At 42.5% G+C, this 25551-nt stretch overlaps 1 protein-coding gene across 1 annotated transcript in view; it reads left to right on the top strand.

Annotated features, from left to right (window-relative positions):
* Positions 1-7898: 7898 nt before the first annotated feature.
* LOC147309063 (rho GTPase-activating protein 23-like) overlaps positions 7899-25551 on the top strand; it is an 83191-nt gene continuing 65538 nt past the window's right edge. Inside the window, exon 1 of the mRNA XM_086272751.1 lies at positions 7899-8392. Coding sequence (XP_086128877.1) covers positions 8384-8392 — 9 coding nt within the window. The 5' untranslated portion in view covers positions 7899-8383. The remainder of the gene's footprint in view (positions 8393-25551) is intronic.

Genomic DNA, 25551 nt, shown 5'->3' on the forward strand with positions numbered 1-25551 from the left:
TTGTTGTCTGAAGACCAACAAGGATACCCAATGGATTTACTTTGCCAAATGGATCATCGTGGCATTGCCGTATTGGTCCATTTGGTCGATCTTTGTTTTTATTATTTATTATATTTTATTTTCAGATGTTACAGACGGGACAGACATGAGAGAGAGATACGAAAGGGAGAAAGAAAGAGGAAGGAAAGGAAAAACAGAAGGGGAGAGGGACAGTGAGAAAGGGGGGGAGAAAAAAAATAAAAATCTCCTGGATCACCTGTTGAGAGAAGAATAGAAAACAAGCAAAAAAAGACAAAACAAAAAACAAAAAACAAAGCAACATACTAAACACAACACCATCGCATTAATCTAGCTAAGTGTAAACAGCAGTAAATACTAAATATTCAATGTTGTTGTGCAGCACGCAGGACAGATGTGCTTCGAAGTAGCAGCCAAGAAAGGTGTAATTTGGGTCTACGAGCAGTGAACACCCGTGTGCATACCTGTGTGGATCAGCGCGCTTGTATTCCAAAGGTTTCTCCATGTAACGATCTGCTAGGGAGTGTGGGGGGGCCACAGCCCCGTCCTCCAGGGTGTGAAGCAGGTATGGAGGAGATCAAAACTCCAGACATCCAGAGGCCCCCAGAACACAAGAAACCATGGAAGACCAACAGAGGGGCAGCCGCGCCACTGTTCCAGTAAGAGCTGAGGAGAGTCCCAGATGAGGAGAGTCCCAGATGAGGGTTCACTCAGCAGCCGCGGAGCAGAAGCCAGGGGGAGTTGCAGTGACGCGCCCGTGAGCTCCGCCGGCCGCCAGCTGTGCCTGAGTGACCGAGCCCCAGGCCGAGAGGCCGGGGGCACCCCACCCCCGAAGGGGCCTGAGCGAGCCCCAGGCTCCAGGCCCCGATAAGCGGCCGCCAAGGAGTGAGCCGGTGTGTACCTGGACGCCCACCCCCAGACACAAGGAACCACCAATGCACCGACACCTGAGGGAGTCCGCCACCGGCAGGGGAAGTGGTGGTAGGTGGAGATAGGCCTCCAAACCTTGGAGGGCCTGAGGTGTCCCCAGAGAGGTGGCGTCTGATACCCAACCTGACATATAGACACAGACATACAGGCACACACAGACACAAACATCCATTCCCCCCCTCATGCTCTCATATGCACTTACTCCACACTCAACCAACGTGGAGACAGACATAAAGAGACGCTGTACACACGATCACACTCCCCAAGCGTACTCTACAAACCGGGTCTAGGTACCCTTGCCCCTGGAGGGGGGAACTGCACCCAGACCCAGGTGGTGTTACCCTTTTCCCTGCGGTGGGGAGAGGCAGACCACCCCGACTCCGTAGCAGCAGGGAGGCCCCACACTCCAGACCGCAGTCGGACAGCCAACTCCACCTAGCCCTCCCGCTCCAGCAGGCCGCAGAGAATGGGGGTGGGAGAAGACTCCAAACCTCCCTCCACCCGCTCATTGTAGTGTTGATGCATGTGTGTTCTAAGGTGCAATTAAAACCCAGGAGGGCTTGGAGCTACCTGCCAGAGAGCAGCAGGTAAGCGCATAGTCCCTCCTGATAGCCCTCAATGTCTAACTGTATTTAAAATTGAGAGGTGGGCAACGACGCCAGGGGTGAGGTGTACACCCTGATGGTAATTTGGACTCCGTGATTGTGCCCACCCCCAAGATCCTATATGTATGTGTAATGAGAGTGTGAATAATGTGAATGTCTAAGTTGTGGGATAAAATTGAGGCAGAGGCAGCCAGAAGGGGACAGAGGGGGGGGGGGGGGGGGGGGGGGGTAGCCTCCTCTGCACCCTGGTGACATACCCCTACTCCAAGGCCCTGCAAGTGTGGGTGGTTGTGGTGGAGCGGGAAGAGGGAGGCAGCTGGAGATGGGGAGGGAAGGAAGGGAGGGGCAGGTAACCCCTCTCTGGGGCCAGCTCCCCCGCTGACCCCAGTAGGCACTCCCACACTCCGCGACCCGCCAGGGAAAGGGGGCCCAGGCCCATCCAGACCGGGCCCAGTGCAGCAGCGCCTCCCGGCCCCACAGAGCCCGGGACAGTCCACCTAACCCCACCACAACCGGACATGACCGCTACCCCGGGTTGAGCCCCCCAAGGAAGATGCCTCCGGGGAACCCCCCGACGCCCTAAGCCTGTCCCTACCCCCACACCAATCACAACAGTGAAGGTGGGACCAAATTATGACCCCCCACCCCCACTAGGTGATGGAGCTGATAAAAGGAGTCCAGAGCAATTGATCTGATGTGGTGGCAGAGGCTGTATCAAGACTAATGTAATCTAATAGATAATTTCTATATTGGTTAGAATTAAGATTATTTTTATTTTTCCAGTTCATGAGGACTGTTTTCTTGGCTATGCATAGGGCAGTGAAAATCATATGGGCGATATTCTTTTCTGAAGTGACATTATCTAAGCTGCCCAGTAAACACACTAAGGGGGAGGTTGGAATGTTGTTTGGAATGGCCCAGTCTTGACGTTTCAGCTTGTGTGTCTTGTTCAGTGGTGGTCGTCTTTCAGCCTTTCTTACCTTGGCCATGTCTCTGAGTATTGCACACCTTGTGCTTTTGGGCACTCCAGTGATGTTGCAGCTCTGAAATATGGCCAAACTGGTGGCAAGTGGCATCTTGGCAGCTGCACGTTTCCGCGATGCGCGTATCGAGGCTTGCTTCATTTATGGGAGGAGCTGAAAATGATGACGTCCGAAGCTTCGCTGCCCGGCTGTACCACGTGACTGGTTCATGAAGTGGTTCGAACTTTGCCGCAAGATATGACAGCGATATAAAAGGTAATAAAAGCAGTGAAAATTTAGTTTTTACAGAATAAAATGTGAACAGTGTGTAGCTGTCCATACCTCAACATTACAAAAGCACAACCACTGTCCACACATCACCTCACAGTAAATGATCATTTCCATTTTAAGCATTTCCAAATAATCATTTTCCATACTGCCAGTATAAATATACACAGTATACTGCATCACTACAATATACATGTTTTACACACTCCTTTTGTTGTTGACATTTACAGGCTGTGTGCAAAAGGCCACACTCTTCAAATTCATGCCAACTAATATTTTTACGTCCAGTAGGTGTCCTACTAGAGCAAATGAAGCTTCAAGAAGGAAATTGAGGACTTAAATACACAGACTGATGCGGATGATAATGAGAGACCGGTGAGTACACAGCTGAACATAATCTGGCTAACGACATGAGAGACGAGCTGATACGGGAAAAACAGGAAGTGAGAACAACATTGATGTGGCAAAATAAACTGAACATGAACAAACTGAAATCACTGGGTCAATGACCCAGGAACCCTGACAAGCGGAAGTCGTGCTTAAATATGATCATGTCCTTATTGTTGGAGATTTTAACATCAATGTGTTTTGACCTGATAAAGCGATGGTTTTTTAAGTTTAATAGATTCTTTTAATCTCACACAGCGGGTGGCTGAACCTACACAAGCATGTGGACATACTGTGGACTATGTTTTATCCTATCACCTGCCTGCTTCAAACTTGATTATTTTAAATGCAGAGTCCGAAAACGTTAGAGCACTTTTGCAAATATCTGATGTCTTGATAAATCGAGCAGATATTTGAAGTTTACACAGCACCATTCTCGCATGAAAATATCTTAAAAGTGTGACCCAGAAAGAGTAATATTTCAAACTCCGCCACTGCCTCGTTTGCGTTTTGGACGAAATGGATTCTGGGATATTGCATTTCATCATTTCGAGCTGATTGGAGACCAAAACAGCCAATCAGATTTTTTTGCATCCAAGTCTGTGATTGGCTGGTTTTGTGGCACAAATATAACGGTGTACAGAAAGAGTTGAACGCGCACGGGCAGAAATGTTGAGAGTGCGAGCAACACATTGCGAGCGAGCGCAAATGCAAAAACTGAGCGAGAGGGGCTGCTGTTGTGTGTGTGTGTGTGTGTGTGTGTGTGTGTGTGTGTGTGTGTGTGTGTGTGTGTGTGTGTGTGTGTGTGTGGATAATCACAAACACTGAAATACAGTTTTTTGCACGCAGCAATGAATTTTGTTCACTCAGATTTCACTTCTCTTCGCTCAAAATAAATTTCTCCTCAAAATGCAACACTTGCACCTGCAAAACTTTTTTACATGCACCCAAATTTTTTTTACGTGTGCTCAGAATAGTGGCACAAACATAACGCGATGCCCTTTGGCTCCCCCGTCAAAGTGATCCGTGACAGCAAAATTTCGCAAGCAAATAAACTGCTGCAGCGTGAGCAAAGAAGAAACTCTGTCTGGCTTATTTGTGCACGTGGCCGCTGAGTTCACTGGGATACGGATACACCTCTGCTCACTAACTAATATTTCCTTGCTAAAAGTCAGTAGAGGCCTATCCCAATATAAACTTCTGATAAACCGACCTTCATCCACCAATCTGCAGTCTCTGTCCACTACCCATTTTGAACAGAATATTTCTCTACATACTCTGTGCAACCGGATTCTGGGGATGGGATAGTAGTGCAACATGCATGGACCTTCTGGCCCATGAATAAATGATAAATGATTGGTTCTTATCTAGTCTACAGGGGCACTCAAAGCGCTCAACGACAAGCTGGTTATAGATAAAGGTGACTAGGGATGGGTATTGATAAGATTTTCATGATTCCGATTCCATTTTCGATTCTGTTTAACGATTCAATTCTTTATCGATTCTTTTTAAAAAAGGAGAACACTAAGGTCGATTAGCTTAGAACTTTGTTTTATATCTTCTCTTTGAACAAGATAGAAATTTAGGAGTAGCATGGCCTTACAAACCCAACAGTGAGATCTTAAGAGATCCAGCCTATGGCCCTTCAATGGGGTGTCACAGGGTCCCCAGGAAAAAAAATTGTAAATGTAAAATAATAAAATAAATATTCGTCTGTAGCAATAACAAAGTATAACATAAATTATTCTGTAGCAATTACACAAGAATACCCAGTAATGTCCCTGCCTACAATTAAACACATTCACTTACCTAAAATCGGGGGCATCTGCTGTGGCAAATGGGTTCAAGCCTTTTACCACAAACTTAGACACTGCTCGGTGACATTCGTCTATCCTGGCTTGAAAGGAGACGCTACCGGTAGACTGCAGCGAGAACTGGCAGCATCTGAGCCAGACTCTGTCTGTCTCTCTCATCATGGTTATCTAAATGCACAGTAATGGCAGGTTTTGTAATAAGGCAGATCGCGCTAACATAATATGCACTGTTAGTTGATTATTTACCTGCCGCATTAACGGGAGAGGACGTGCAAACGTTACCGCTGCTGCTGGGTTGAGATTCACGAGTCCGGAGCAGAATTAAAAACACGACATTCATTTAAGGTTATCGTGTGTTTTGTGAGCAAATGCTTTTGCATATTCGTAGTGTTTCCTCCCTTAAATGAAATATCTACTTTCCAAGTATTGCAAGTTGCCCTGTTGTCATCCGTTCTCGTAAAGTATAACCAAACTTTTGAGCGTTTGAGCTGCTTACGCGCCGTGTTTCCTGCCAGGTAAATGACGCTCCGCAACGTGGTGACATCATTCGGGGGGACTGGAATTGATAAGGGAATCGTTTGCAAAAATGGCAAACACTTCCAAGGAACTGAAACAGTGGGAACCGGTTCTCAACAAGAACCGGTTTTCGATACCCATCCCTAAAGGTGACTGAGGTATTTTTCTGAGAGGTATATAAAGAAAATTCCACCTAGCCAGGATTACTTTGTGTGCTCAATGAGACTCAAATAAATACAAGTTGTGTTGCATGTACAGCTTGTGTATGTATTGTACAGCAGATGGAGCCATTCACCTTCCCTAGTTTCTGTACTCAATGTAACATAATGTTGAACACATTTTATTATTTGATCCACATAAATATTTACTGGTAAAATTACAAGTTAATAAAAGCAAGACTATTAAACACAATCTTTTTACATTTAGTGCTAAATCCTGATACCTGAGTTCGAGAAAAATACCCTGAAAAGTTTCTAAAATGTAATAAATCTAATGGATGTTTTTTCAAGGCCAATTTTTGGATACTAAACTTTTCAAACAGTATTAATCAGTGATCTATGACGTTTGTGGGTTGCTGTGGCTGACCAGCCTACCCATTCCTGTTGTTGTGGGGTGGGAGTTTCCAGCTATACAGCTCAGGGGAAACGCCACAGGATGTCCTTTTCCTCATTCCTCAAGGACAGAATTCGGTTATGTACATGTTGAGCTGGTGTGTATGTTAAAAACATTTCCACTATGTCAGTCTTCTTTTAGTTCTTATTTGTTAAAAGGAAAAAGAAATCTTATAAACCGCATTGTCGCTGTGTTTACAATACGATCTAGTCGATCACATAGTTTTTATAAAACTGATTATTAAAGTACTGCTTGTCTAGAGATGCCTATACACAAAAATAATCTCTGTATACAGATTTCAAATTTGTTTGTTGTTTTGTTTGTCTTAAGTTTAAAATAAACTTAATTGTATTCAAACAGCCAACAATGTGTTGGAAGCAGATTCAACCGGGCTTGAGTGGTTTGTTTTGTTTGTTCACCCCTTGGATGGACCTATTTTAGTCTGCAACACTGAGTATCTCTTGAAGCATCATCAGTGCTTCATGAGATAATGTTGTGTTCATGGCTATAAACAGCTCGACAGTGCACTGGGAAAATTTTCAAAGTAATTCTACATTTTGTCTTGTTACAGCTTTGTTACAAAATGTATTCAATTCTTTTACCTCAAAATTCTGCACACTCCACAACAGCAAATTGAAAAACATTTGCTTGAAATTTTTGCAACTGTATTAAAAATAAACAAAAATATAACATGTTTACAAGTATTTAGAGCCTTTGCCATTGCCCTCAAACTTGAGTTATGGTGCATCCTTCTTCTGTTAATCATCTGTCAGCTGTTTCTACAACTTTATTGCAGTCCGTCTTTGGTACATTGAGTTCAGCTGGTTTGGGAACAATTCAGTGTCCCTCTGGATGAGGTGAAAGAGGTGGTTCAAAGTGTTGTCCGTGCAACACAAATGGTAGAAAATTGAAGGATGGATGGACGTTTAGCTAACTTTGCCTAACTTTGATATTTAATTTGAAATAATGTCCAAATGCAACAGCATGAAACATTTTCTCTTAAATGAAAGAATTAATCTTTAAAAGTAAAGCTAAGATTTTAATATTTAATACATCAAATGAACATATTATGTTAAAATCCCAGCTAAACAGAAAAATTGTACTTGATATTATCTGTAATTAACAGTATATTATAACTATAACTATGGGCACTTTTTAAAATAATGTAAGTCCATAATTTTGTATGAAGGGATACCAGTTTTAACTTTAAAGATCTACTGAATACACAAGATATTTAGGCAAGAAAAACTGATATTACAGTTGATATAATTGTTTCATAGCAGTTTTTTAAGGTAAAATATGTGTCAATATTTCTTTAAACATTGTAGACCTATCATCATCTATAAAAGATTATAGAAAAACTCAGTTCTTATTACCAAAAACTAAAAGTACACCATTGCAATTATAAACACAGTTAGTAGTTACAACAGTATTTCAAGTTTTTTCAGTGAATACTATATAATTTAAATCGAGATTAAATTTACAAGCTGTTTCACATAAAATTACACCGATGAACATTAAAGTATAGAAAACTAATGAAACAATCCTTCTCTGTTCTTCACCTTACAGTAGGAGCGGAGCCTTTTTGGTTGTCAGCATCTTGCATTTATCAATGGAAGCACAAGATGCTAATAGTGAGGCACTGAAGGGATGAGTGCGACAGCTGCTGGGTGAATCCTACTACACTATTGGGTCATGTGGTACACACAATCACACTCTATCCCTCTGATCCTTCCAGCCCTCCCGTTTCCCTCCGTCTCTCACTAAGGCCGAGCACAGTGAGGGAGGGCAAAAATGCCTGAGCTCAGAGAGAGAGTGAAGAGCGACTAAGAGAAGGAGGAAAGGCGGTAAGCAATGTGAGTCCAGATTACCACCAAGGCAGGAGCAGAGCAGACAGAAATACAGGAATACAAGCTCTCCTATCATATTCTCTACTTGTGTCAATTTAAAAGGAGAAAAGAAGAGGATTAAAAACTCGAAAGGGTGAAAAGAGGAGGAGGGGGAAAACAAGAGCAGAGGAGCAGAAGTAATGTGCTACCAACAGCGAGCGTTTCAGAGGACAGTGTTGTCACAGATGAGGAGGTGATGCGTGTGAGCGTGTGGGTTTGCAACACAGCAGCGACAAGGGTGATGTGTGTGTAAAGTAAACCCCCCACACCTACAAATCCCCAACACCATCTACTGAGACTTGGCCTGAGGTTTTGCAAGCCATGGTGAGGACCAGGAGCTAGCTGACATCCTGCTGAACACTATGGCCCAGGTGAGGAGAGACTCCCTCATAAACACACACAAAGCTATTCATGCATTTTAAAGACATCTACTTTGTTGTATATTCACACACGCAAAGTGAAGTTTTGTCCATTCTTTATTTCTCTATCACAGTAGTTAGTAGTTGCTCAGAGCAGAACTGTGCTGGTGAATAATAACTGCAACTTTACCCTCCCTGGTAAAAGTCTGAGTTTTTGAATCTTTGATGTATAGATACCACTCCACAAAATTATAGAATATTTCTTGCCCACGGGGCAAAAAGGAAACTCAGGCATTCAACTCCAAAAGTGAAAAATTCTGGAAAAAATACATTGTATTTACATCTATTGGAGAGATATTTTGATTCGGTGTATTTTACATTTGGCACGCTCTGACAAAGGTGACTGACGTGACGATCCCATGTGGGTTTTTTTCACATTACCTAATGTTTATTGTTGATGTTCCTACAACAGCATAATGTTCCTCCAGGATAATCATCTTCCTATTGAGGTCTAATGCTGTGACAGGGTTTATATAACCAAAATGATATTATCTCCTAAACTTACCAAACTGTGACTTTAAAGAAGAAAAAATTACTTGTCGTTGACTTTCACACAGGATAGCAGCCTGAGTCTCCAGGGTGAAAGTCCTACTCCTTGTGCAAACTATGTTGCTCTTGTCACAGACTGAAGTGCTTTTCTGCAAACATATGTCACAACAGCATGACTGACCAGATGCAAAAATAGATCTTAACATTAGTGTTGATAATATTAAAAGAAACACTGGAAACATCAGATGAACCATTCCTTTAAAATTTAAATTCATGAATTTAATCTAGCCTGTTTATTGAAAATCTTGTAACCCTGGGACTAACACAAAATATCATGCCAGCTGCACTAACTGGCTATTAGCTATTGGTTATGTTAAGCTATTTTTTATACATGCAACATAAAAGACTGCTGGGTAAAGACTGTAGGATGTAACGTTTTTTTGGTTTTTTGTCATTTAGACCTGGTGAACCTCTATGTTCAGTCTACATTTCTATGTGTTTTTTTCATACACATTGACTTACCTAAGGTCCAAATGCAAGACAAGATAGTACAAGACGCAATTAGCAATGATGAGCCGACCACAGACAGTGAAATCTTAGCGAAATGTTGTGACGTTTTGTTTGTTTGTTTTTTAAGAAAAAAAAGTGAGGGTTATGTGTTTTTCCTCAATCAACTCAAGTGATTCCATTTATTCAGTGTATTCTATGCATGTGTAGACATTTTTTGCCAGGGACAGAAAGCAAAGAAATATAGTGCATGTAGGCTCTGTGAGGACCTGACTGTCTGAAGACACAGAGACAATGTGTCCTTTAAGGTTCGAGACAGATCAGCCATTTGAATCATGAGTGAGGGTGGAGCAGCTCATTCTACACAGCAACATAATGAAGAAATGATGTAGTTGGCCAAAGTGTAAGAGCTGCATTGTGGTTGTGGAGGTTGTGTGTAAACGTCAGGATATCCTGCTCTTGCTCAAACACATTTACTGGAACAAATAGGAAAAAGGTTTAAACCAATTTTCCGACACTATCATCCTCAATCATAAACAAGTAGGCTCCAACTTACAACTACATTAGACTTTTATTACAATTTTTGCCACAAATGTCCCTTTAGTTGAAAGTATGTGGTTAATATATTCCCTGTCTAGGGTGAATTTATTGTTGCCTGTGGAAATGTTTAATTACACTTTTAATGGTATACAATATACTGTCCTCTGCAAGTAGAAAGTTCATTGAAGGCATAGTTCAGTTCACTTTGAGAAGTCAAAATGAACTAAACAAGTGTGAGATGAAAAAAAAATAGGTACCTATTTGTCTCTGCGTAGCTCTGGTATTAAACAGTTAAATACAATACTGAATATTAGCCAGTTCAATCCAGAATGTGAGTGCTGGTGAGACCTGCCTATTTTAATTGTTAAGCTAATTTTAATTCTTATTTTAATTCATAGTGATATATACTGCTTTGTGGTGTCTGTTTTGCTTATTTGCATGCTGTGCATTTTTGTCCTGTTGGTGTTCGGCTTGTGGATGCTGCAGATGCTATAGCTATATGGTGCATAAATAGTCATAGTTTACAACTATCCAAAATTTAGTATACTAAATAATACAGATGGGAAATGCTCAGTACAGTACACCTTTACTCAATTTCCCCAATATAATCAAGGTTCAAAAATACATATCCTGTATTTAGCGTGAAAGATTGGAAAAAATGTATAAACTCTGGTCAACATACATGAGGTTTACTGTGTGACTCACTGAAGTCACGCTGCTTGGCTGAAGGCCAGCTTTGGGCTTTCTGTGTGGAGTTTGTCTGTTCTCCTCATGCTTGTGTGGGGTCTCACCAGGTACTCTGGTTTCCTTTCACAGTTGAAAGACTGGGGCTAGGTTCATTGATGACTCTAAAATAAGTGGAGAGGGAAAAATGAGAAATGATTGGACATGGGAGAGACAAAAAAGAGAAAAGCAGAAAGTGGGAGCAACAAATTAGAATTGCAGTTCCCAGTCATGCTTAGTTCAGGCCCTGTTTGAACTCGTCTGCTCTTTATAGTCTTCATAGTATGTATGGGGTGGTGTGATAGGACACAGTAAGTTGTGTGATTAACAGCTTTTTATGTATTACGTATTTTATGCTTTTTATCTATGCCACTATGAAGCCATACTTCAAGAAAGGAACGCTGTGGATTCCAGGCTTTAATATTTCATCAAATAACTGAAATATAGAATAAACATTCATCTTGTGGTTAATTATCTGGGGTTGAGAAAATACTGAGAATGTGAGGGGTTGAATGTGGCTTGTGGAGTGGTTTGTACAAACTGGTCCATTCTTTATCCATCATTGTCATCTACTGGCAAATATTTTCCTGATCTTTATAGAAGTATTTTTAAATATTGTTTTCCCCTGTGTTGCATATTTTAAATGTTTGCTCTTAGTTGAAATAAAACAAACCAAAAAAGGCAGAGTGCAGTTAGATGCAGGAGAGAGACTTGCAGCACATACAGACAGGTAGCAAAATATCTGGAAATGGGATGTTTTAGTCTTGTCTATTTGTCTTGTTGGCAAATAGAACAGCTGACTGATCTGATTTTTAAAATATCTAGTTTATATACTTAGTTACTGCAGTGTACGTGGTTGTGAATGGTTCAGATTTCTCTTGATCTCTTGACTCACATTTTTTAGTAAGTTAGTTCAATCAGCATGTCCTGAAAATCTCTGTCTTGCTGGGCTTACACATGACATCATTAGCATGTTGCAGCCTGCATGTTCAGTGCTACAGTCTGTGCCATTACATTTGCACACCGACAGCTAAGTTAAGATGGACTGTGTTATATATATATATATATATATATATATATATATATATATATATATATATATATATATATATATATATATATATATATATATATATATATATATATATATAATATGTTGAAAGCCTATTTTTGTGGTGGCTCTGTGTGTGTGCCTCAATGTTTACTGCTGACCTGATAATAAGTTTCCTCTAGAGTGCCTCTCCCTGAGGTTCCTCCAGCAAGAACACAGTCAGGGAAATATGTGATCCCCTGCTGAATATATCAGTTTGCTCACCCACAAAGAAATAAACATATCCGTTTATGATTCTTTTTATGGTTGTTTCATTTTATTGGGAGACGCAGAACATTAACCAAAATATAATCCTCTTCTATAATTTTGGCTCTCATAGATTGGCTGTGTGCCCATGGAGTAAACAGTTTACAATCAGTCAATCAATTACAGATACTCCTGATCTCAACTCATTGTGTGTATAAGGCACCAAATCACAACAACAGTTGCCTCAAGGTGCTTTATACCGTACAGTAGATCCTACAGTAGATACATACAGAGAAAAACCCAACAATCATATGACCCCCTATGAGCAAGCACTTTGGCAACAGTGGGAAGGAAAAACTCCCTTTTAACAGGAAGAAACCTCCGGCAGAACCAGGCTCAGGGAGGGGCGGGGCCATCTGCTGCGGCCGGTTGGGGTGAGAGAAAGAAGACAGGATAAAAGACAAGGATAAAAAAATATGTGGGATCTATGGATTCTTTGACGCCCAACATCTACACAAACAGTGAAACAACTAGTACCTCAGTGTTTCAACATCCGGAAGAAGCAACGGCTATCACAACTAGAGTTTGACAAGGTACAACACAAATACTATATCAAGGGGGAGCCAGAATATTAGGTCAGAGGGGAATTATGATCATCCTCACCCACTGAGATCCTGTACCAAACCCCAAGAACTGATGTGTTGTAGGCAATGAGTGCGAAAGCAGCTGACCTGATAGATGGGATCATATAAATAAAAATGAATTGAACTGAATTAAAAGCCAAGATCACGGCAGCACAGAGGGAAGTTAGCCAACTATTAGAACTGCAGAAATGTGTGCTGAAGAAAGGGATTCCTAAGAAGCACAGCAAGCTGCCCATACCTTAGGCAGTGGAAACTGCCAAACAAAGACTCACAGCCTTGGCCAGCTGCTTACCAGAGAGATGGAAGTCACTGAACCATCCAAAGGGTACTCTCGGTGGCAGGGGAACACATGAGACTGGGGCAATACTGGAAGAACATAGAACAGAAGGATGCAATCCATAACAACAGTGCTCAGTGGCTACTGGGTCTAAGAGCAGACCACAGCAACCTCCCTGAACAGGATCTAGATACCACACAGTGGCGGACATTCAAGAAAGGGTCTCAAGAATGACGAGCTGTACAGCACAAGGCCCTGACATGATCCACACTTACTGGGTAAAGAAGGTAACTGCACTCCATGACCGTCTGGTAGCAATGAACCAGCTGTCATTGGATTGATAACACGCACAACCACAGGTTTGTGAAACAAAGTTTGCTTTATATATATTTTTCTTTGGATCAGTTCCCTTTGCTCATCCTCAATGTAGGGATACCTTCAAATGCAGTAACCATCTCAAATGCATCACAAAAATAATTGAAACAATCAAAACAGATGTAAGACAAGAAAGAAACACAATATTTCAACACCCCAAAGAAAAGGAAAAAGAAAAGAAAATAACATGTGAGTGTCCAGTTCCTTATGGTGTCAGTTTATTCAGTCACCCACGGTCTTGGGTTGAGAACTGAAAATGACCTGAATCTCAGGTGGGGGAAAAAGTAGCAAAAGAAAATGATAAGGTATCTCTCAGGTGGGCTTCCTTTTGTTTTTTCCCTACTGCCCTCCTGGTACGGCAGGCCTCCACAGCAGCAACAGTGTCTTAGACCCACGACACCAGCTCCTCACTCGGCACACATGGAACTGTTCCTCAAAAAAAAAAAAGGGTCAGAATAGTTCAAAAAGTTTGAAGAAACACTCCGACTCCTTTGAGGTAGGTACCCGTCTGTGGTTCACTGCTAACGGCAGCTCTCTCACAAATGTTAATTGAACCTCTTTTTTTCCTTTTAACTGGAAAACCGTGCTTCGCGGCAGCATGGAGTTTTTCCTTGCCATCCTTTTTCCTCTACACCACACCTTCACGCGCACCGAGCTGCAGATGATGCCTTCAGGGCAAGCCCGGAAATTAAAGTATCAGACAAAAACTACGATGCATTCAAAGAACTGATTGCTGTAAATTTTATCAGGGTTGCACAAGGATCTACTCCCATCCAACTAGAGACCATTAATCTGTCTCAGTACCACATGGAGGCTCCTGCCAGGCATCATAGCTGCTAGGATAAACAGGCATGTGGCTCAGTACATGAGCGTGGCACAGAAAAGAATTGCCATGAATATCAGAAAGGTAAAAGATTAGCTACTGGTAGACAGAGCAGCCAGTTGAGACTATCTGACCAACGTGCGCAGTGCCTAGACTGACTACAATAAAGCCTTCGACTTAATGTTTCATACATGGATCCTGGAAAGCCTAGACGCGTACAAAATGAATAGGAACTGCAACACAGGACCCACACACACACGACTGGTTTATGCTTAGACTGTCTTTTATTGAGAAATAATCTGTGGTTTTTGGCACCCGCCTCGGACGCAGCCACTTCGACTCTCTCCCAGCATCATCTGCTGCTTCTCACTGCGGACACACATAAGACACATCTCCCTCATTAAAACAGTCCTGTACACCTGTTCCCTCCCCGCCTCCGTGCCGCCCAGACAGCTCACTGTGTCACCCCTCCTCTGCAGCAGGCCAGCAAACCACGCCCCCGCCACAGCTTCCCCATTGCCCAACTCAGACCGGGACCACACCCGGGAGAGGAAATCAGCCACGACCATCTGCGTACCCGGCCTGTGGACCACCTTGAACTTAAACGGTTGCAAAGCCAGATACCAGCGGGTGATCCGGGGGTTGGCATCCTTCATGTGGTGGAGCCACTGCCGTTTTTTCCTTAGACTCTGCAGACAAGGGAATCTGCCAGTAGCCCTTGGTCAAATCCAGTGTCGTAAAGAAACAAGCAGTGCCCAACCGGTCCAGGAGTTCGCCGACCCGGGGCATTGGGTACGCATCAAACCGTGACACCTCATTCACCTTGTAGTCGTCCACACAGAACCGTATAGACCCATCTTTCTTCACTACAAGAACTATGGGGCTACACCAAGCACTGTGCAACTCTTCTATTACACCCAGCCTCAGCATCTCATTTGTCTTTTATGTCTTTTATGTTCCGGCAGCCTGTAGGGCCGTGAACGCACCGTCACGCCAGGCTGCGTTTCAACATGGTGCTCTATGAGAGCTGTACGGCCGAAGGGGGGAGAACACATCAGCAAAGCACTGTTGCAAGGCAGCAACATCCGTTCTCTGGGCCTGTGTGAGATGGTCATCACAATGGAGGGAGGCGGGAATGGTAGAATTTGGCACCTACGGCCCCAACTTATCTCGCTCCTTAACCAGGCTTACTAGAGCGGCGGTTCCCACCTCCCGCCATGCTTTGAGGAGGTTGAGGTGGTAAATCTGTGTTGCCCCTCCCCTGTCCAACCGGGCAACTTCATAGTCAACGTCCCCCACCTGCCGTGTGACCACGAAGGTGAAAATTGCCTGAGCCTAGCCCCTCTGTTGTACAGGCTCTGCTGATGTTGCTGGGCCGGGAGCAAATTCTCCCGTGATAACCTCCCCAGCCTGTGCAGCTTTGCTCTCAGGTCCAGAACGTGTTGAATTTCATTCTTGGCAGGGCTCGACCCTTCCTCCGAGCACCCCCCCACAGCTGTCTACGGTACAGTAATTCAAAGGGAGAAAATCCCATGGAGGCCTGGGGTACCTCCCGCAAACAACAGAGGGACTAGCCAGCAATTCCAATTTGGTTCATCCTCGCAAATAAACTTACGAATCATGGATTTTAAAGTCTTATTCAGCCTCTCTACCAGCCCATCAGTCTGCGGGTGGTAGATGCTGGTCCAAATAGATTTAATGCTCAATAATCCGTACAGTTCCCGCAATGTGTGCGACATGAACGACGTGCCCTGGTCAGTCAGTATTTCTTTCGGCATACCAACCCAGGAGATGACATCCGGCTTGCTCGAAACCGCCGCCTGTAGTCCTCTGAGGTGAGCCCGGGCCGATCCAGCACCGCCCTGCAGATATCCACATAGACAGTCCGGGGCGCCAGGGGCACACTGAAGGCCAACGTCTTCGCCTCCCCTGACAGCAACGGTAGCAGCCTGGGAGCCCACTCCTCTTCAGGCCACCGGCAAGGCAAGCGCCGTGGCCTGGAATGTCTCAACAAACGTCAGGGGATCCTCCCCATCACCCATCTGGTGCAGCGTCACAGACAGTGGTGGAGGTGGAGGCGGCGCGGCCGGACCTCCCACTAACTGTTGCAGCACCGCCATCTGCTGTGCCGCTTGCTGGCAAAGCAAAGCCAGCTGCTGGTCCTGGGCCGCTGCCTGGCGCACGGACATAGCAGCCAGATCCTGCATCATCTGCCCCAGAATCTGCAACGGCTGGACAGGTGGCTGGGCGGCAGGCTGGGCAGCAGGCTGGGTGGCAGGCTAGGTGGTGGGCTGGGCGACGGGCTGAACGGCAGGCTGATCCGGTGGGGGGCCCGACATGACAGCGCACAACTGGGTTTCGGCACCACTTGCAACACAGGACCCACACACACACGACTGGTTTATGCTTAGACTGTCTTTTATTGAGAAATAATCTGTGGTTTTTGGCACCCGCCTCGGACGCAGCCACTCCGACTTTCTCTCCCAGCATCATCTGCTGCTTCTCACTGCGGATATACATAAGACACATCTCCCTCATTAAAACAGTCCTGTACACCTGTTCCCTCCCCGCCCAGAGAGCTCACTGTGTCACCCCTCCTCTGCAGCAGGCCAGCAAACCACGCCCCCACCACAGGACCCTAAGCGCCTCCATCAGGAATTCAGTGGGAATGCAGTGAAAAACACTAGAGGCCAACTTCAAGCCAACAGCACAAGTTATCATCAAGTGTGCTGTGTGATTTCTTACTATTACTGAAGGCTACTCACCACCAAGCTAACACTGTTAGCTGGCGTTAGCTGAGGTTAGTTTTTAGACTGCAGACTGGTAGACTTGATATTCAGTGTTGGGGAGTAATAAGATAAGATAAGATAAGATAACCTTTATTAGTCCCACACGTGGGAAATTTGTTTTGTCACAGCAGGAAGTGGACAGTGCAAAAGTTATGAGGCAAAAATTAGAATACAATAAGAATAAATACAGTACACAACTGTACAGAATAGAATAAAATAAAATACTATATACAGTAGAATAAAATAAAATAAATATACAATAAGATAAAAATAGAATACAAATACAAATACTATATACAACTGAGTAAAAATACAACGATGACAGAAAGGATTATTGCACTTAGTATTATTGCATATGTATGGATGTGTGTGCTTGATCAGTTAAAGTGGAATACATGTACCGGTGTTACGTATTTAAAATACAAAATATGAGTAACTGTATTCCGTTACAGTTACCGTTTAAAAATGTGGTATTCAGAATACAGTTACTTTGTTGAAATAAAGGGACTACACAGCAGTCTTTTCCTTTTTCATATATTAGGCTGTCCCCTCTCTATTTTTGGTAATTCCACGCTGGTGAAAACCCAAACAAAACACGCATTAAGAGGCTCTAATGACTGTGTCTCAGTCTCACGGCCCATGTCACCTCTACTTGCGGCCCGCATAAATGGCGTGAAGAAATATTTAAAAAAAATTATAATTCAAAAAATGATTTACTATGAAGGCAATAGGCAGAGTGTTACAGGCATAGCCCTAAAGAATGTAGCCTCATGGGTAGTGTAGTCCATGCTGCAGGGAGATTGGCCTGCCATACCCGTTATGTGTTTGTGAGCGTGACGGGGGGAGAAGAAGAAGAGTAGAAAAGTACGAGTTGTCAGTTGCCGAACAGAAACGAGAGATGGAGTTTATTTATTTATTACTTCCATCCATCCATTCGCTTCCGCTTATCCTTTTCAGGGTCGCGGGGGGGCGCTGGAGCCTATCCCAGCTGTCATAGGGCGAAAGGCGGGGTACACCCTGGACAGGTCGCCAGTCTGTCGCAGGGCTAACACACAGGGACAGACAACCATTCGCACTCACATTCACTCGCACATTCACACCTAGTGACAATTTAGATTAATCAATTAACCTATCCCCACAAGCTGCATGTCTTTGGACGGTGGGAGGAAGCCGGAGTACCCGGAGAGAACCCACGCAAACACGGGGAGAACATGCAAACTCCACACAGAAAGACCCCGGCCTGATGGTGGAATTGAACTCAGGACCTTCTTGTGCTAACCACCGTGCCACCGTGCTGCCTTATTTATTACTTGTTTAGAGAAAAGGGGGGCATAAGTCCTATTAACCTGCAACAATTGTGATACTTGCTTCCAAAAAAAGATACATGAAACAGGAACAAGAGATGGAAGCATGTAAATATGATAATAACCACTACAGCCAAAAAGAGTGCCTGACGAGCCCAGTTGTAAGTGAGCTATCAAGACTCGACTGTACACAATGTATTGCGTGGAACAGTTTTCTGTACGAGATCGCTGCAAAAAGTGCAGCCTTACCTAATGTCCACCCTACCTACTGTTACTCATTTTATATTAAGATTTACAAATCTAATTGGTATTGGTATGGCGAGTAGCCTTCAGTAATACAGGGAGTACAGAATTATTAGGCAAATGAGTATTTTGTCCACATCATCCTCTTCATGCACGTTGTCTTACTCCAAGCTGTATAGGCTCGAAAGCCTACTACCAATTAAGCATATTAGGTGATGTGCATCTCTGTAATGAGAAGGGGTGTGGTCTAATGACATCAACACCCTATATCAGGTGTGCATTATTATTAGGCAACGTCCTTTCCTTTGGCAAAATGGGTCAAAATGGGTTGTCTCACTTCCTGAGACAACTGGGGAAGTACAGTCTTCCACAGGAGCTGCTGATCCAGTTCTACACTGCGGTCATTGAGTCTGTCCTGTGCTCCTCCATCACAGTCTGGTATGGAGCAGCCACTAAACAGGACAGGAGCAGACTGCAGCGGACTGTACGGGCAGCAGAAAGGATCATCGGCACGCCCCTGCCCTCCATCCAGGATCTGTACCTCTCAAGAACCAGGAAACGGGCAGGGAAAATCATCACAGACCCCTCACACCCTGGACACAGACTTTTTGATCTGCTGCCCTCTGGCAGATGGTACAGAAGTCTGCAGACCAGGACCACCCGACACAGGAACAGTTTCTTTCCCCTCGCCATCTCCCTTCTTAACAGTTGACCTGTCACACTGCTCCCACTGCCAGACTGCAACTGCACCTTATGTACATTTTGTAGTATTCATTCCACCTCATTCATTTCTGTATTTTATGTATATAAGTTTAGATTCGTTATTTATAGTTGGTTTACACAGCTTTGTGTGTGTATGTGTAATGTGTATATATAGACGTGTGTGTGTGTGTGTGTGTGTGTGTGTGTGTGTAATGTGTATATATAGACGTGTGTGTGTGTGTGTGTGTGTGTGTATGTGTAATGTGTATATATAGACGTGCGTGCGTGCGTGCGTGCGTGCGTGCGTGCGTGCGTGTGTGTGTGTGTGTGTGTGTGTGTGTGTGTGTGTGTGTGTGTGTGTGTGATTTACATTGCTGTGCTTGAGAGCCGCCATCTGCCGGAACCAAATTCCCTGTATGTGTCTGCACATATACTTGGCCAATAAACACGATTCTGATTCTGATTCTGAAAAGAAGGACTTGACAGGCTCAGAAAAGTCAAAAATAGTGAGATATCTTGCAGAGGGATGCAGCAGTCTCAAAATTGCAAAGCTTCTGAAGCGTGATCATCGAACAATCAAGCGTTTCATTCAAAATAGTCAACAGGGTCGCAAGAAGCGTGTGGAAAAACCAAGGCGCAAAATAACTGCCCATGAACTGAGAAAAGTCAAGCGTGCAGCTGCCAAGATGCCACTTGCCACCAGTTTGGCCATATTTCAGAGCTGCAACATCACTGGAGTGCCCAAAAGCACAAGGTGTGCAATACTCAGAGACATGGCCAAGGTAAGAAAGGCTGAAAGACGACCACCACTGAACAAGACACACAAGCTGAAACGTCAAGACTGGGCCAAGAAATATCTCAAGACTGGTTTTTCTAAGGTTTTATGGACTGATGAAATGAGAGTGAGTCTTGATGGGCCAGATGGATGGGCCCGTGGCTGGATTGGTAAAGGGCAGAGAGCTCCAGTCCCACTCAGACGCCAGCAAGGTGGAGGTGGAGTACTGGTTTGGGCTGGTATCATCAAAGATGAGCTTGTGGGGCCTTTTCAGGTTGAGGATGGAGTCAAGCTCAACTCCCAGTCCTACTGCCAGTTTCTGGAAGACACCTTCTTCAAGCAGTGGTACAGGAAGAAGTCTGCATCCTTCAAGAAAAACATGATTTTCATGCAGGACAATGCTCCATCACACGCGTCCAAGTACTCCACAGCGTGGCTGCAAGAAAGGGTATAAAAGAAGAAAAACTAATGACATGGCCTCCTTGTTCACCTGATCTGAACCCCATTGAGAGCCTGTGGTCCATCATCAAATGTGAGATTTACAAGGAGGGAAAACAGTACACCTCTCTGAACAGTGTCTGGGAGGCTGTGGTTGCTGCTGCACGCAATGTTGATGGTGAACAGATCAAAACACTGACAGAATCCATGGATGGCAGGCTTTTGAGTGTCCTTGCAAAGAAAGGTGGCTATATTGGTCGCTGATTTGTTTTTGTTTTGTTTTTGAATGTCAGAAATGTATATTTGTGAATGTGGAGATGTTATATTGGTTTCACTGGTAAAAATAAATCATTGAAATGGGTATATATTTGTTTTTTGTTAAGTTGCCTAATAATTGTGCACAGTAATAGTCACCTGCACACACAGATATCCCCCTAAAATAGCTAAAACTAAAAACAAACTAAAAACTACTTCCACAAACATTCAGCTTTGATATTAATGAGTTTTTTGGGTTCATTGAGAACATGGTTGTTGTTCAATAATAACATTATTCCTCAAAAATACAACTTGCCTAATAATTCTGCACTCCCTGTAGTAATAAATCACACAGCAATAGTACATTCATGTAGTTGTAAAAAGCATGACAATATATCATGTAATCCAAAGTATTCAGAATACATTACTCTAATTGAGTAACTTAACGGAATACGTTACAAAATGCATTTTGGGGCATGTATTCTGTAATCTGTAGTGGAATACATTTTAAAAGTAACCTTCCCAACACTGTTTATATATTAATGAAAGCCAATACTAACATAGATGCATTGAATGAGAATACAAAACTCATCATTGGAGTGGAGTAATCATACCAAACTACAAACTGGTAGGTCTGGTAAGTCAGACAGTTTGAGAGGCTTTCAATATTTTACTATCCAGATCTAATCTGAACTGCATAACAAGTATTTATAGATTAGATGTTACCATATTAAATTATCATTACATGCATACTTAAACATGTGATTTCATGTCACTTAAAATTTGGAACCCTTGGTCTACTACTGTATTAAATTAAATCATTAACTGACATGATCTCTGGCACATCTTTTCTCTCCTAAGTGCACATTTGTTATTTTGTTTTTCATCAAAGCAACATGTCAGGTGATGTTATTTTCTGTCATCAGCAGAAGCCATTGTTGTTGACGGTAGCTTTGCACCCCACTAACCCTGTATAACGCAAGGACAAAGTGCATAATTGACTTTTTAAAATCCTGGATGCTGAAACATGTATGTATACAAAAACACTTAAAATAGCATACAAGAAAAAGTAATTAAAAAATTAGTGCACAGGCAAAATCTATTTAATGCATTTAATCTCTGGGCAGAACATTGTTTGTTTTGAATAAGTTCTATTCAGATGTGATTTGCATTGTTCAGATTGAATTGCTCAACTTGAACAGATAGTTTTAAAAACTGAATTTGAAATCCAATGCATTGGTTTGAAAATGATTGACACTAAACTGAAACTGAATTTCATATTTTAAAAAATGAATTTATTTGCTTTGAAACTGTATCATCAAATCCTTTTTTATTAGTGATTCGGCTGCTACACTAAAGCAAACCACTGATGATATGTTTACCCAGTTGGAGCTTTGAAACCTTTGATAAATGTAGTCTCAATAGTGGAGCCAAGTCTAAGTAAATAACTGTATAATATATCATAATATATTAAAATAATATTGTTGCACTGTGATCAGTGTAAGATATTATTAATGACACCTGAGTATATTTGTTGTTGTTTTTAGACGTCTCTGGTTGAAAATGTTTTTCCTCTGCAGTAATACAAGGAATGTATTTGAAACTGAGTGTGTGACAGGATGCAGCACAGGCAAGATAAGACATTTTTGTATGTATGACCTGGCAGCCTGTTGAGGGGTGGGGGATTTAAATCCAGTAGATTAAGGCTGTTGTGTAATGGTTAGATGGTCTGTGCTTTGTGAGACTGACACATGCCCTCTTGAAAATACATTCAAATGATCTTATATAAGTACAGAAGTACATGAATGAATATCCTGTTGAAATTCATTGTGGTTAAATCACTATGATTACGATGTCCTACTCAGCAGTAATGTGCGTTCATGTGTTGCACCTACGCAGTTTATGTGAGCAGCTTGCTAAGATTAGATGCTGGCTTATGGCCATATTTATCCAAAACTAGTGAGTGACTTTTGATTTATGGCATAGTATGCTTCACTGCATGGCTGAAGGCCTGAGGGAAAATGGGTATGTTCACAGAAAGCTTATCTTCAGTGATCTTCATTGGCTGTCCACTTTGTAGAATACATATAATTCAAGTAATGCAAGTGCATGGCCTTTCTATAGCTGCAGGGCAATGACACTGATGACACTGATGGGAGGGGATTGTCCTATGAAGCAGAGTTTTCTCTGAAGGTAGTAGTTCTAATGTATTCAGATTGCATGAGATTACACAGGGACCACCAATGAACCTGGATAGAGATGTGTGTTTTTAAATCGAAAACTACTATCGGTATGATGACTGTTCATATGGCATTTGTAAACATGGGAGAAATAGTTCACGTACAAAAGTTCCTCATTTGCCCAACCTAACTTCTAATTTGCCTTCAGCTTACAGTCAGCTTGCTCTCTAGTGGTCAGCCTGCCCCACTGCACAGACAATCCTCAGCTTCACTGGAGATAAGATGGATTAGGTATTTAGCGAAATCTCTTCATGCTGCTGTAAATAGACAGATGGGTTTGAGCCCCCCCACCACCACCTAACCAACCAAACCTACCAACCTCCACACTCACCGCCTCTCTGTTGCCGTGCCAGGCCACAACATGACTGAACACAAGTGAACACAGGCAGATAAATGTCTGTTTAATTTCAAAAGATTACTTCTACTCCCCTATTCATCTTTCTCATTTTACTTTTTTTCAAAAACACTTGTTTAGTTTCATTGAAGCTTTATGGTTTTACAGTGTTTTACTGAAGTGACAGACAACACTAAAACTAAGAAAGACTGTGCCACACTTATCATGCAACATGAGCAGTTTTTCCTTTTTCTTCATATTAATTTGAAAATACAACACTGCTCAAAAAAATAAATACTTTTACCAGAGTATAGCATCAAGTCAATTAAACATTTTGGAATATTGATCTGGTCAGTGGGGGGTAGTTAAGCAGTTTAGCAGGTGCTATATAAAAGATCAACAGTTGTGATGGTTCCAGTTTCCACAGACAACATATCCTCAGCATAACCATGTTTAATATCCACAAAACTTTTTTTTAAAAAAAGGTTATACACACACAATACAGTAATATTATGTTGAAGCACAGTACGTATCACTCCGCGAGGCTCCCGACTATGGTAGCCGTAATGTTCCGACAATCCGGTGCGGCTTCGTAGCTTAGCAAAGTCGTACTAAAACATTTTTTGACAGATTTTTGAGTGCCGTGTACCACATAAAATTGGTTCGAGGTCAGTAAGCACAACCAGAATTCATATAGAAGAATTATAAGGGGCACTGTCGATTTTTCAGAAAATCAAAGGATTTTAAGAGCGACTTATTTTCCGAAAAAGGCGGTAATAACGACGGCCGCTAGCATGCTTTACTAAAAAATGTGCTTTGGTGTGTATCTGATGGACAAAAGCCAAACCAGTTCCACACCACTGAAGTTGTGCCATTTTTACAAACCAGTTCTGGTTCATCTGTTTCATTCAACGATCCACTTTCGCTTATTCTCCATCGCCGCCATGCTTTTTCTGCCAAAGGCACTGCGCATGTGCGTTCTACCCATACTCTAAAGCAATATTTCATTTTCTTATCATTGCCTAACATTATACCGGTATTACCGTGAACAGTATGATATGGCCACACCCTACGAGGAGGAGCCAAACTTCAAGTGATTCAACCATCCAGCAAAGACTGAAGGTCTGCCACCGCCTTTAGAAGCGGCAACAAACGAGGACATCAGAATTAGGAGCATTTCTTCATTTTGTAGGGAGAAGATGGGAAGCCAGGCAGGGTCCCATTTCTGCACTACAACCAAACCGCACACACACAGAGAAAGACAGAGAGGAGGTAGAGCACTTTAGAGAGAGAGAGTGGTGAGTCAAGCAGTGAGGACAAAGAGACTGTGACAACCAAACGTTCCTCAGCTTTGTACTTTGTCTCTACTGAGCTGTCAAAATGTTTTTTATTCTGAGAATGATATTAATAGTATTCGTTCTTTGTTCTTTCTTTCTTTTCAGTTTAAGCTTACACATTTGCATTTTCTGTGTTGTCCTGTAGAGCCAGAAGTGATCAAATTTGGATAAAAGGGTGAAGCTCACACAGCTGTGAGCTGTATCTGCTAATTAGTGCCAAGTAAAAGATTAATAAAATAATAAAGTTTTAGTCACTAAAGCTGAAGCACAAGCTTCTTGGACAGTCCATACGAGAACATATCATGATAGCAGTGCTCCAAAAAGCACCAATACCACAAACACTATTAAATTAGTATACATGAGGCTAACTGTGAGCCCTTAGCTTTGAACCTTAAGGGGAAAATGTAATTTAATTAGAGGGGAACTCTCCACAGAGGTCAAAGCTGGTTTTTGTACCCATAGACTCATAGATATATAAATATATGAGATGGAAGTTGGCACTGTGATATCATGTGTTTGTTTCTGAAGCACCAATATGAAGCCTCAAAGCATTTCCATTGCTCCCGTCTTGGCTGCAAAAACGGGTGTAAAAAGAGGGACGGGTCTGATACTGCACACTTTTAAAAACTGTTAGCAAATTAGCATGTCATTTCCATTTTGAAACATCCCATATGGAAAAGATATATATAAATCTTATAAAGTTTGTATCTGTCTTGTGTGAAACTTGTATGAAAAGCACACAAGAGTGAAAACAGATATAAAATCCCTTGAAAAATTATATAAATGAAACTTGTATTTCTTGGATACTTACTAAAACAATATATGAAAGTAATGAGAAAGTGGCCACTTTCCTGAGTAATAAGCCTTATATGATTCACTATATGAAGTAGGCCACATCTTATGCAAGTCTTTTATAAGTTTTTCATATTTCTTTTCCATATGGGATAGTATGACCAAGATTTGCAAAATAGAAAAATATTTTTATTAAGTATGATTCAGAATGGAGCACGAGCCCATAA

The sequence above is a fragment of the Aulonocara sp. 'chitande type north' Nkhata Bay genome, linkage group LG18, assembly GCF_057382095.1.
Source record: "Aulonocara sp. 'chitande type north' Nkhata Bay isolate Kocher_YH1m ecotype deep benthic linkage group LG18, A_spYH_male_GT1.1, whole genome shotgun sequence".
NCBI classification, from domain to species: Eukaryota; Metazoa; Chordata; class Actinopteri; order Cichliformes; family Cichlidae; genus Aulonocara; species Aulonocara sp. 'chitande type north' Nkhata Bay.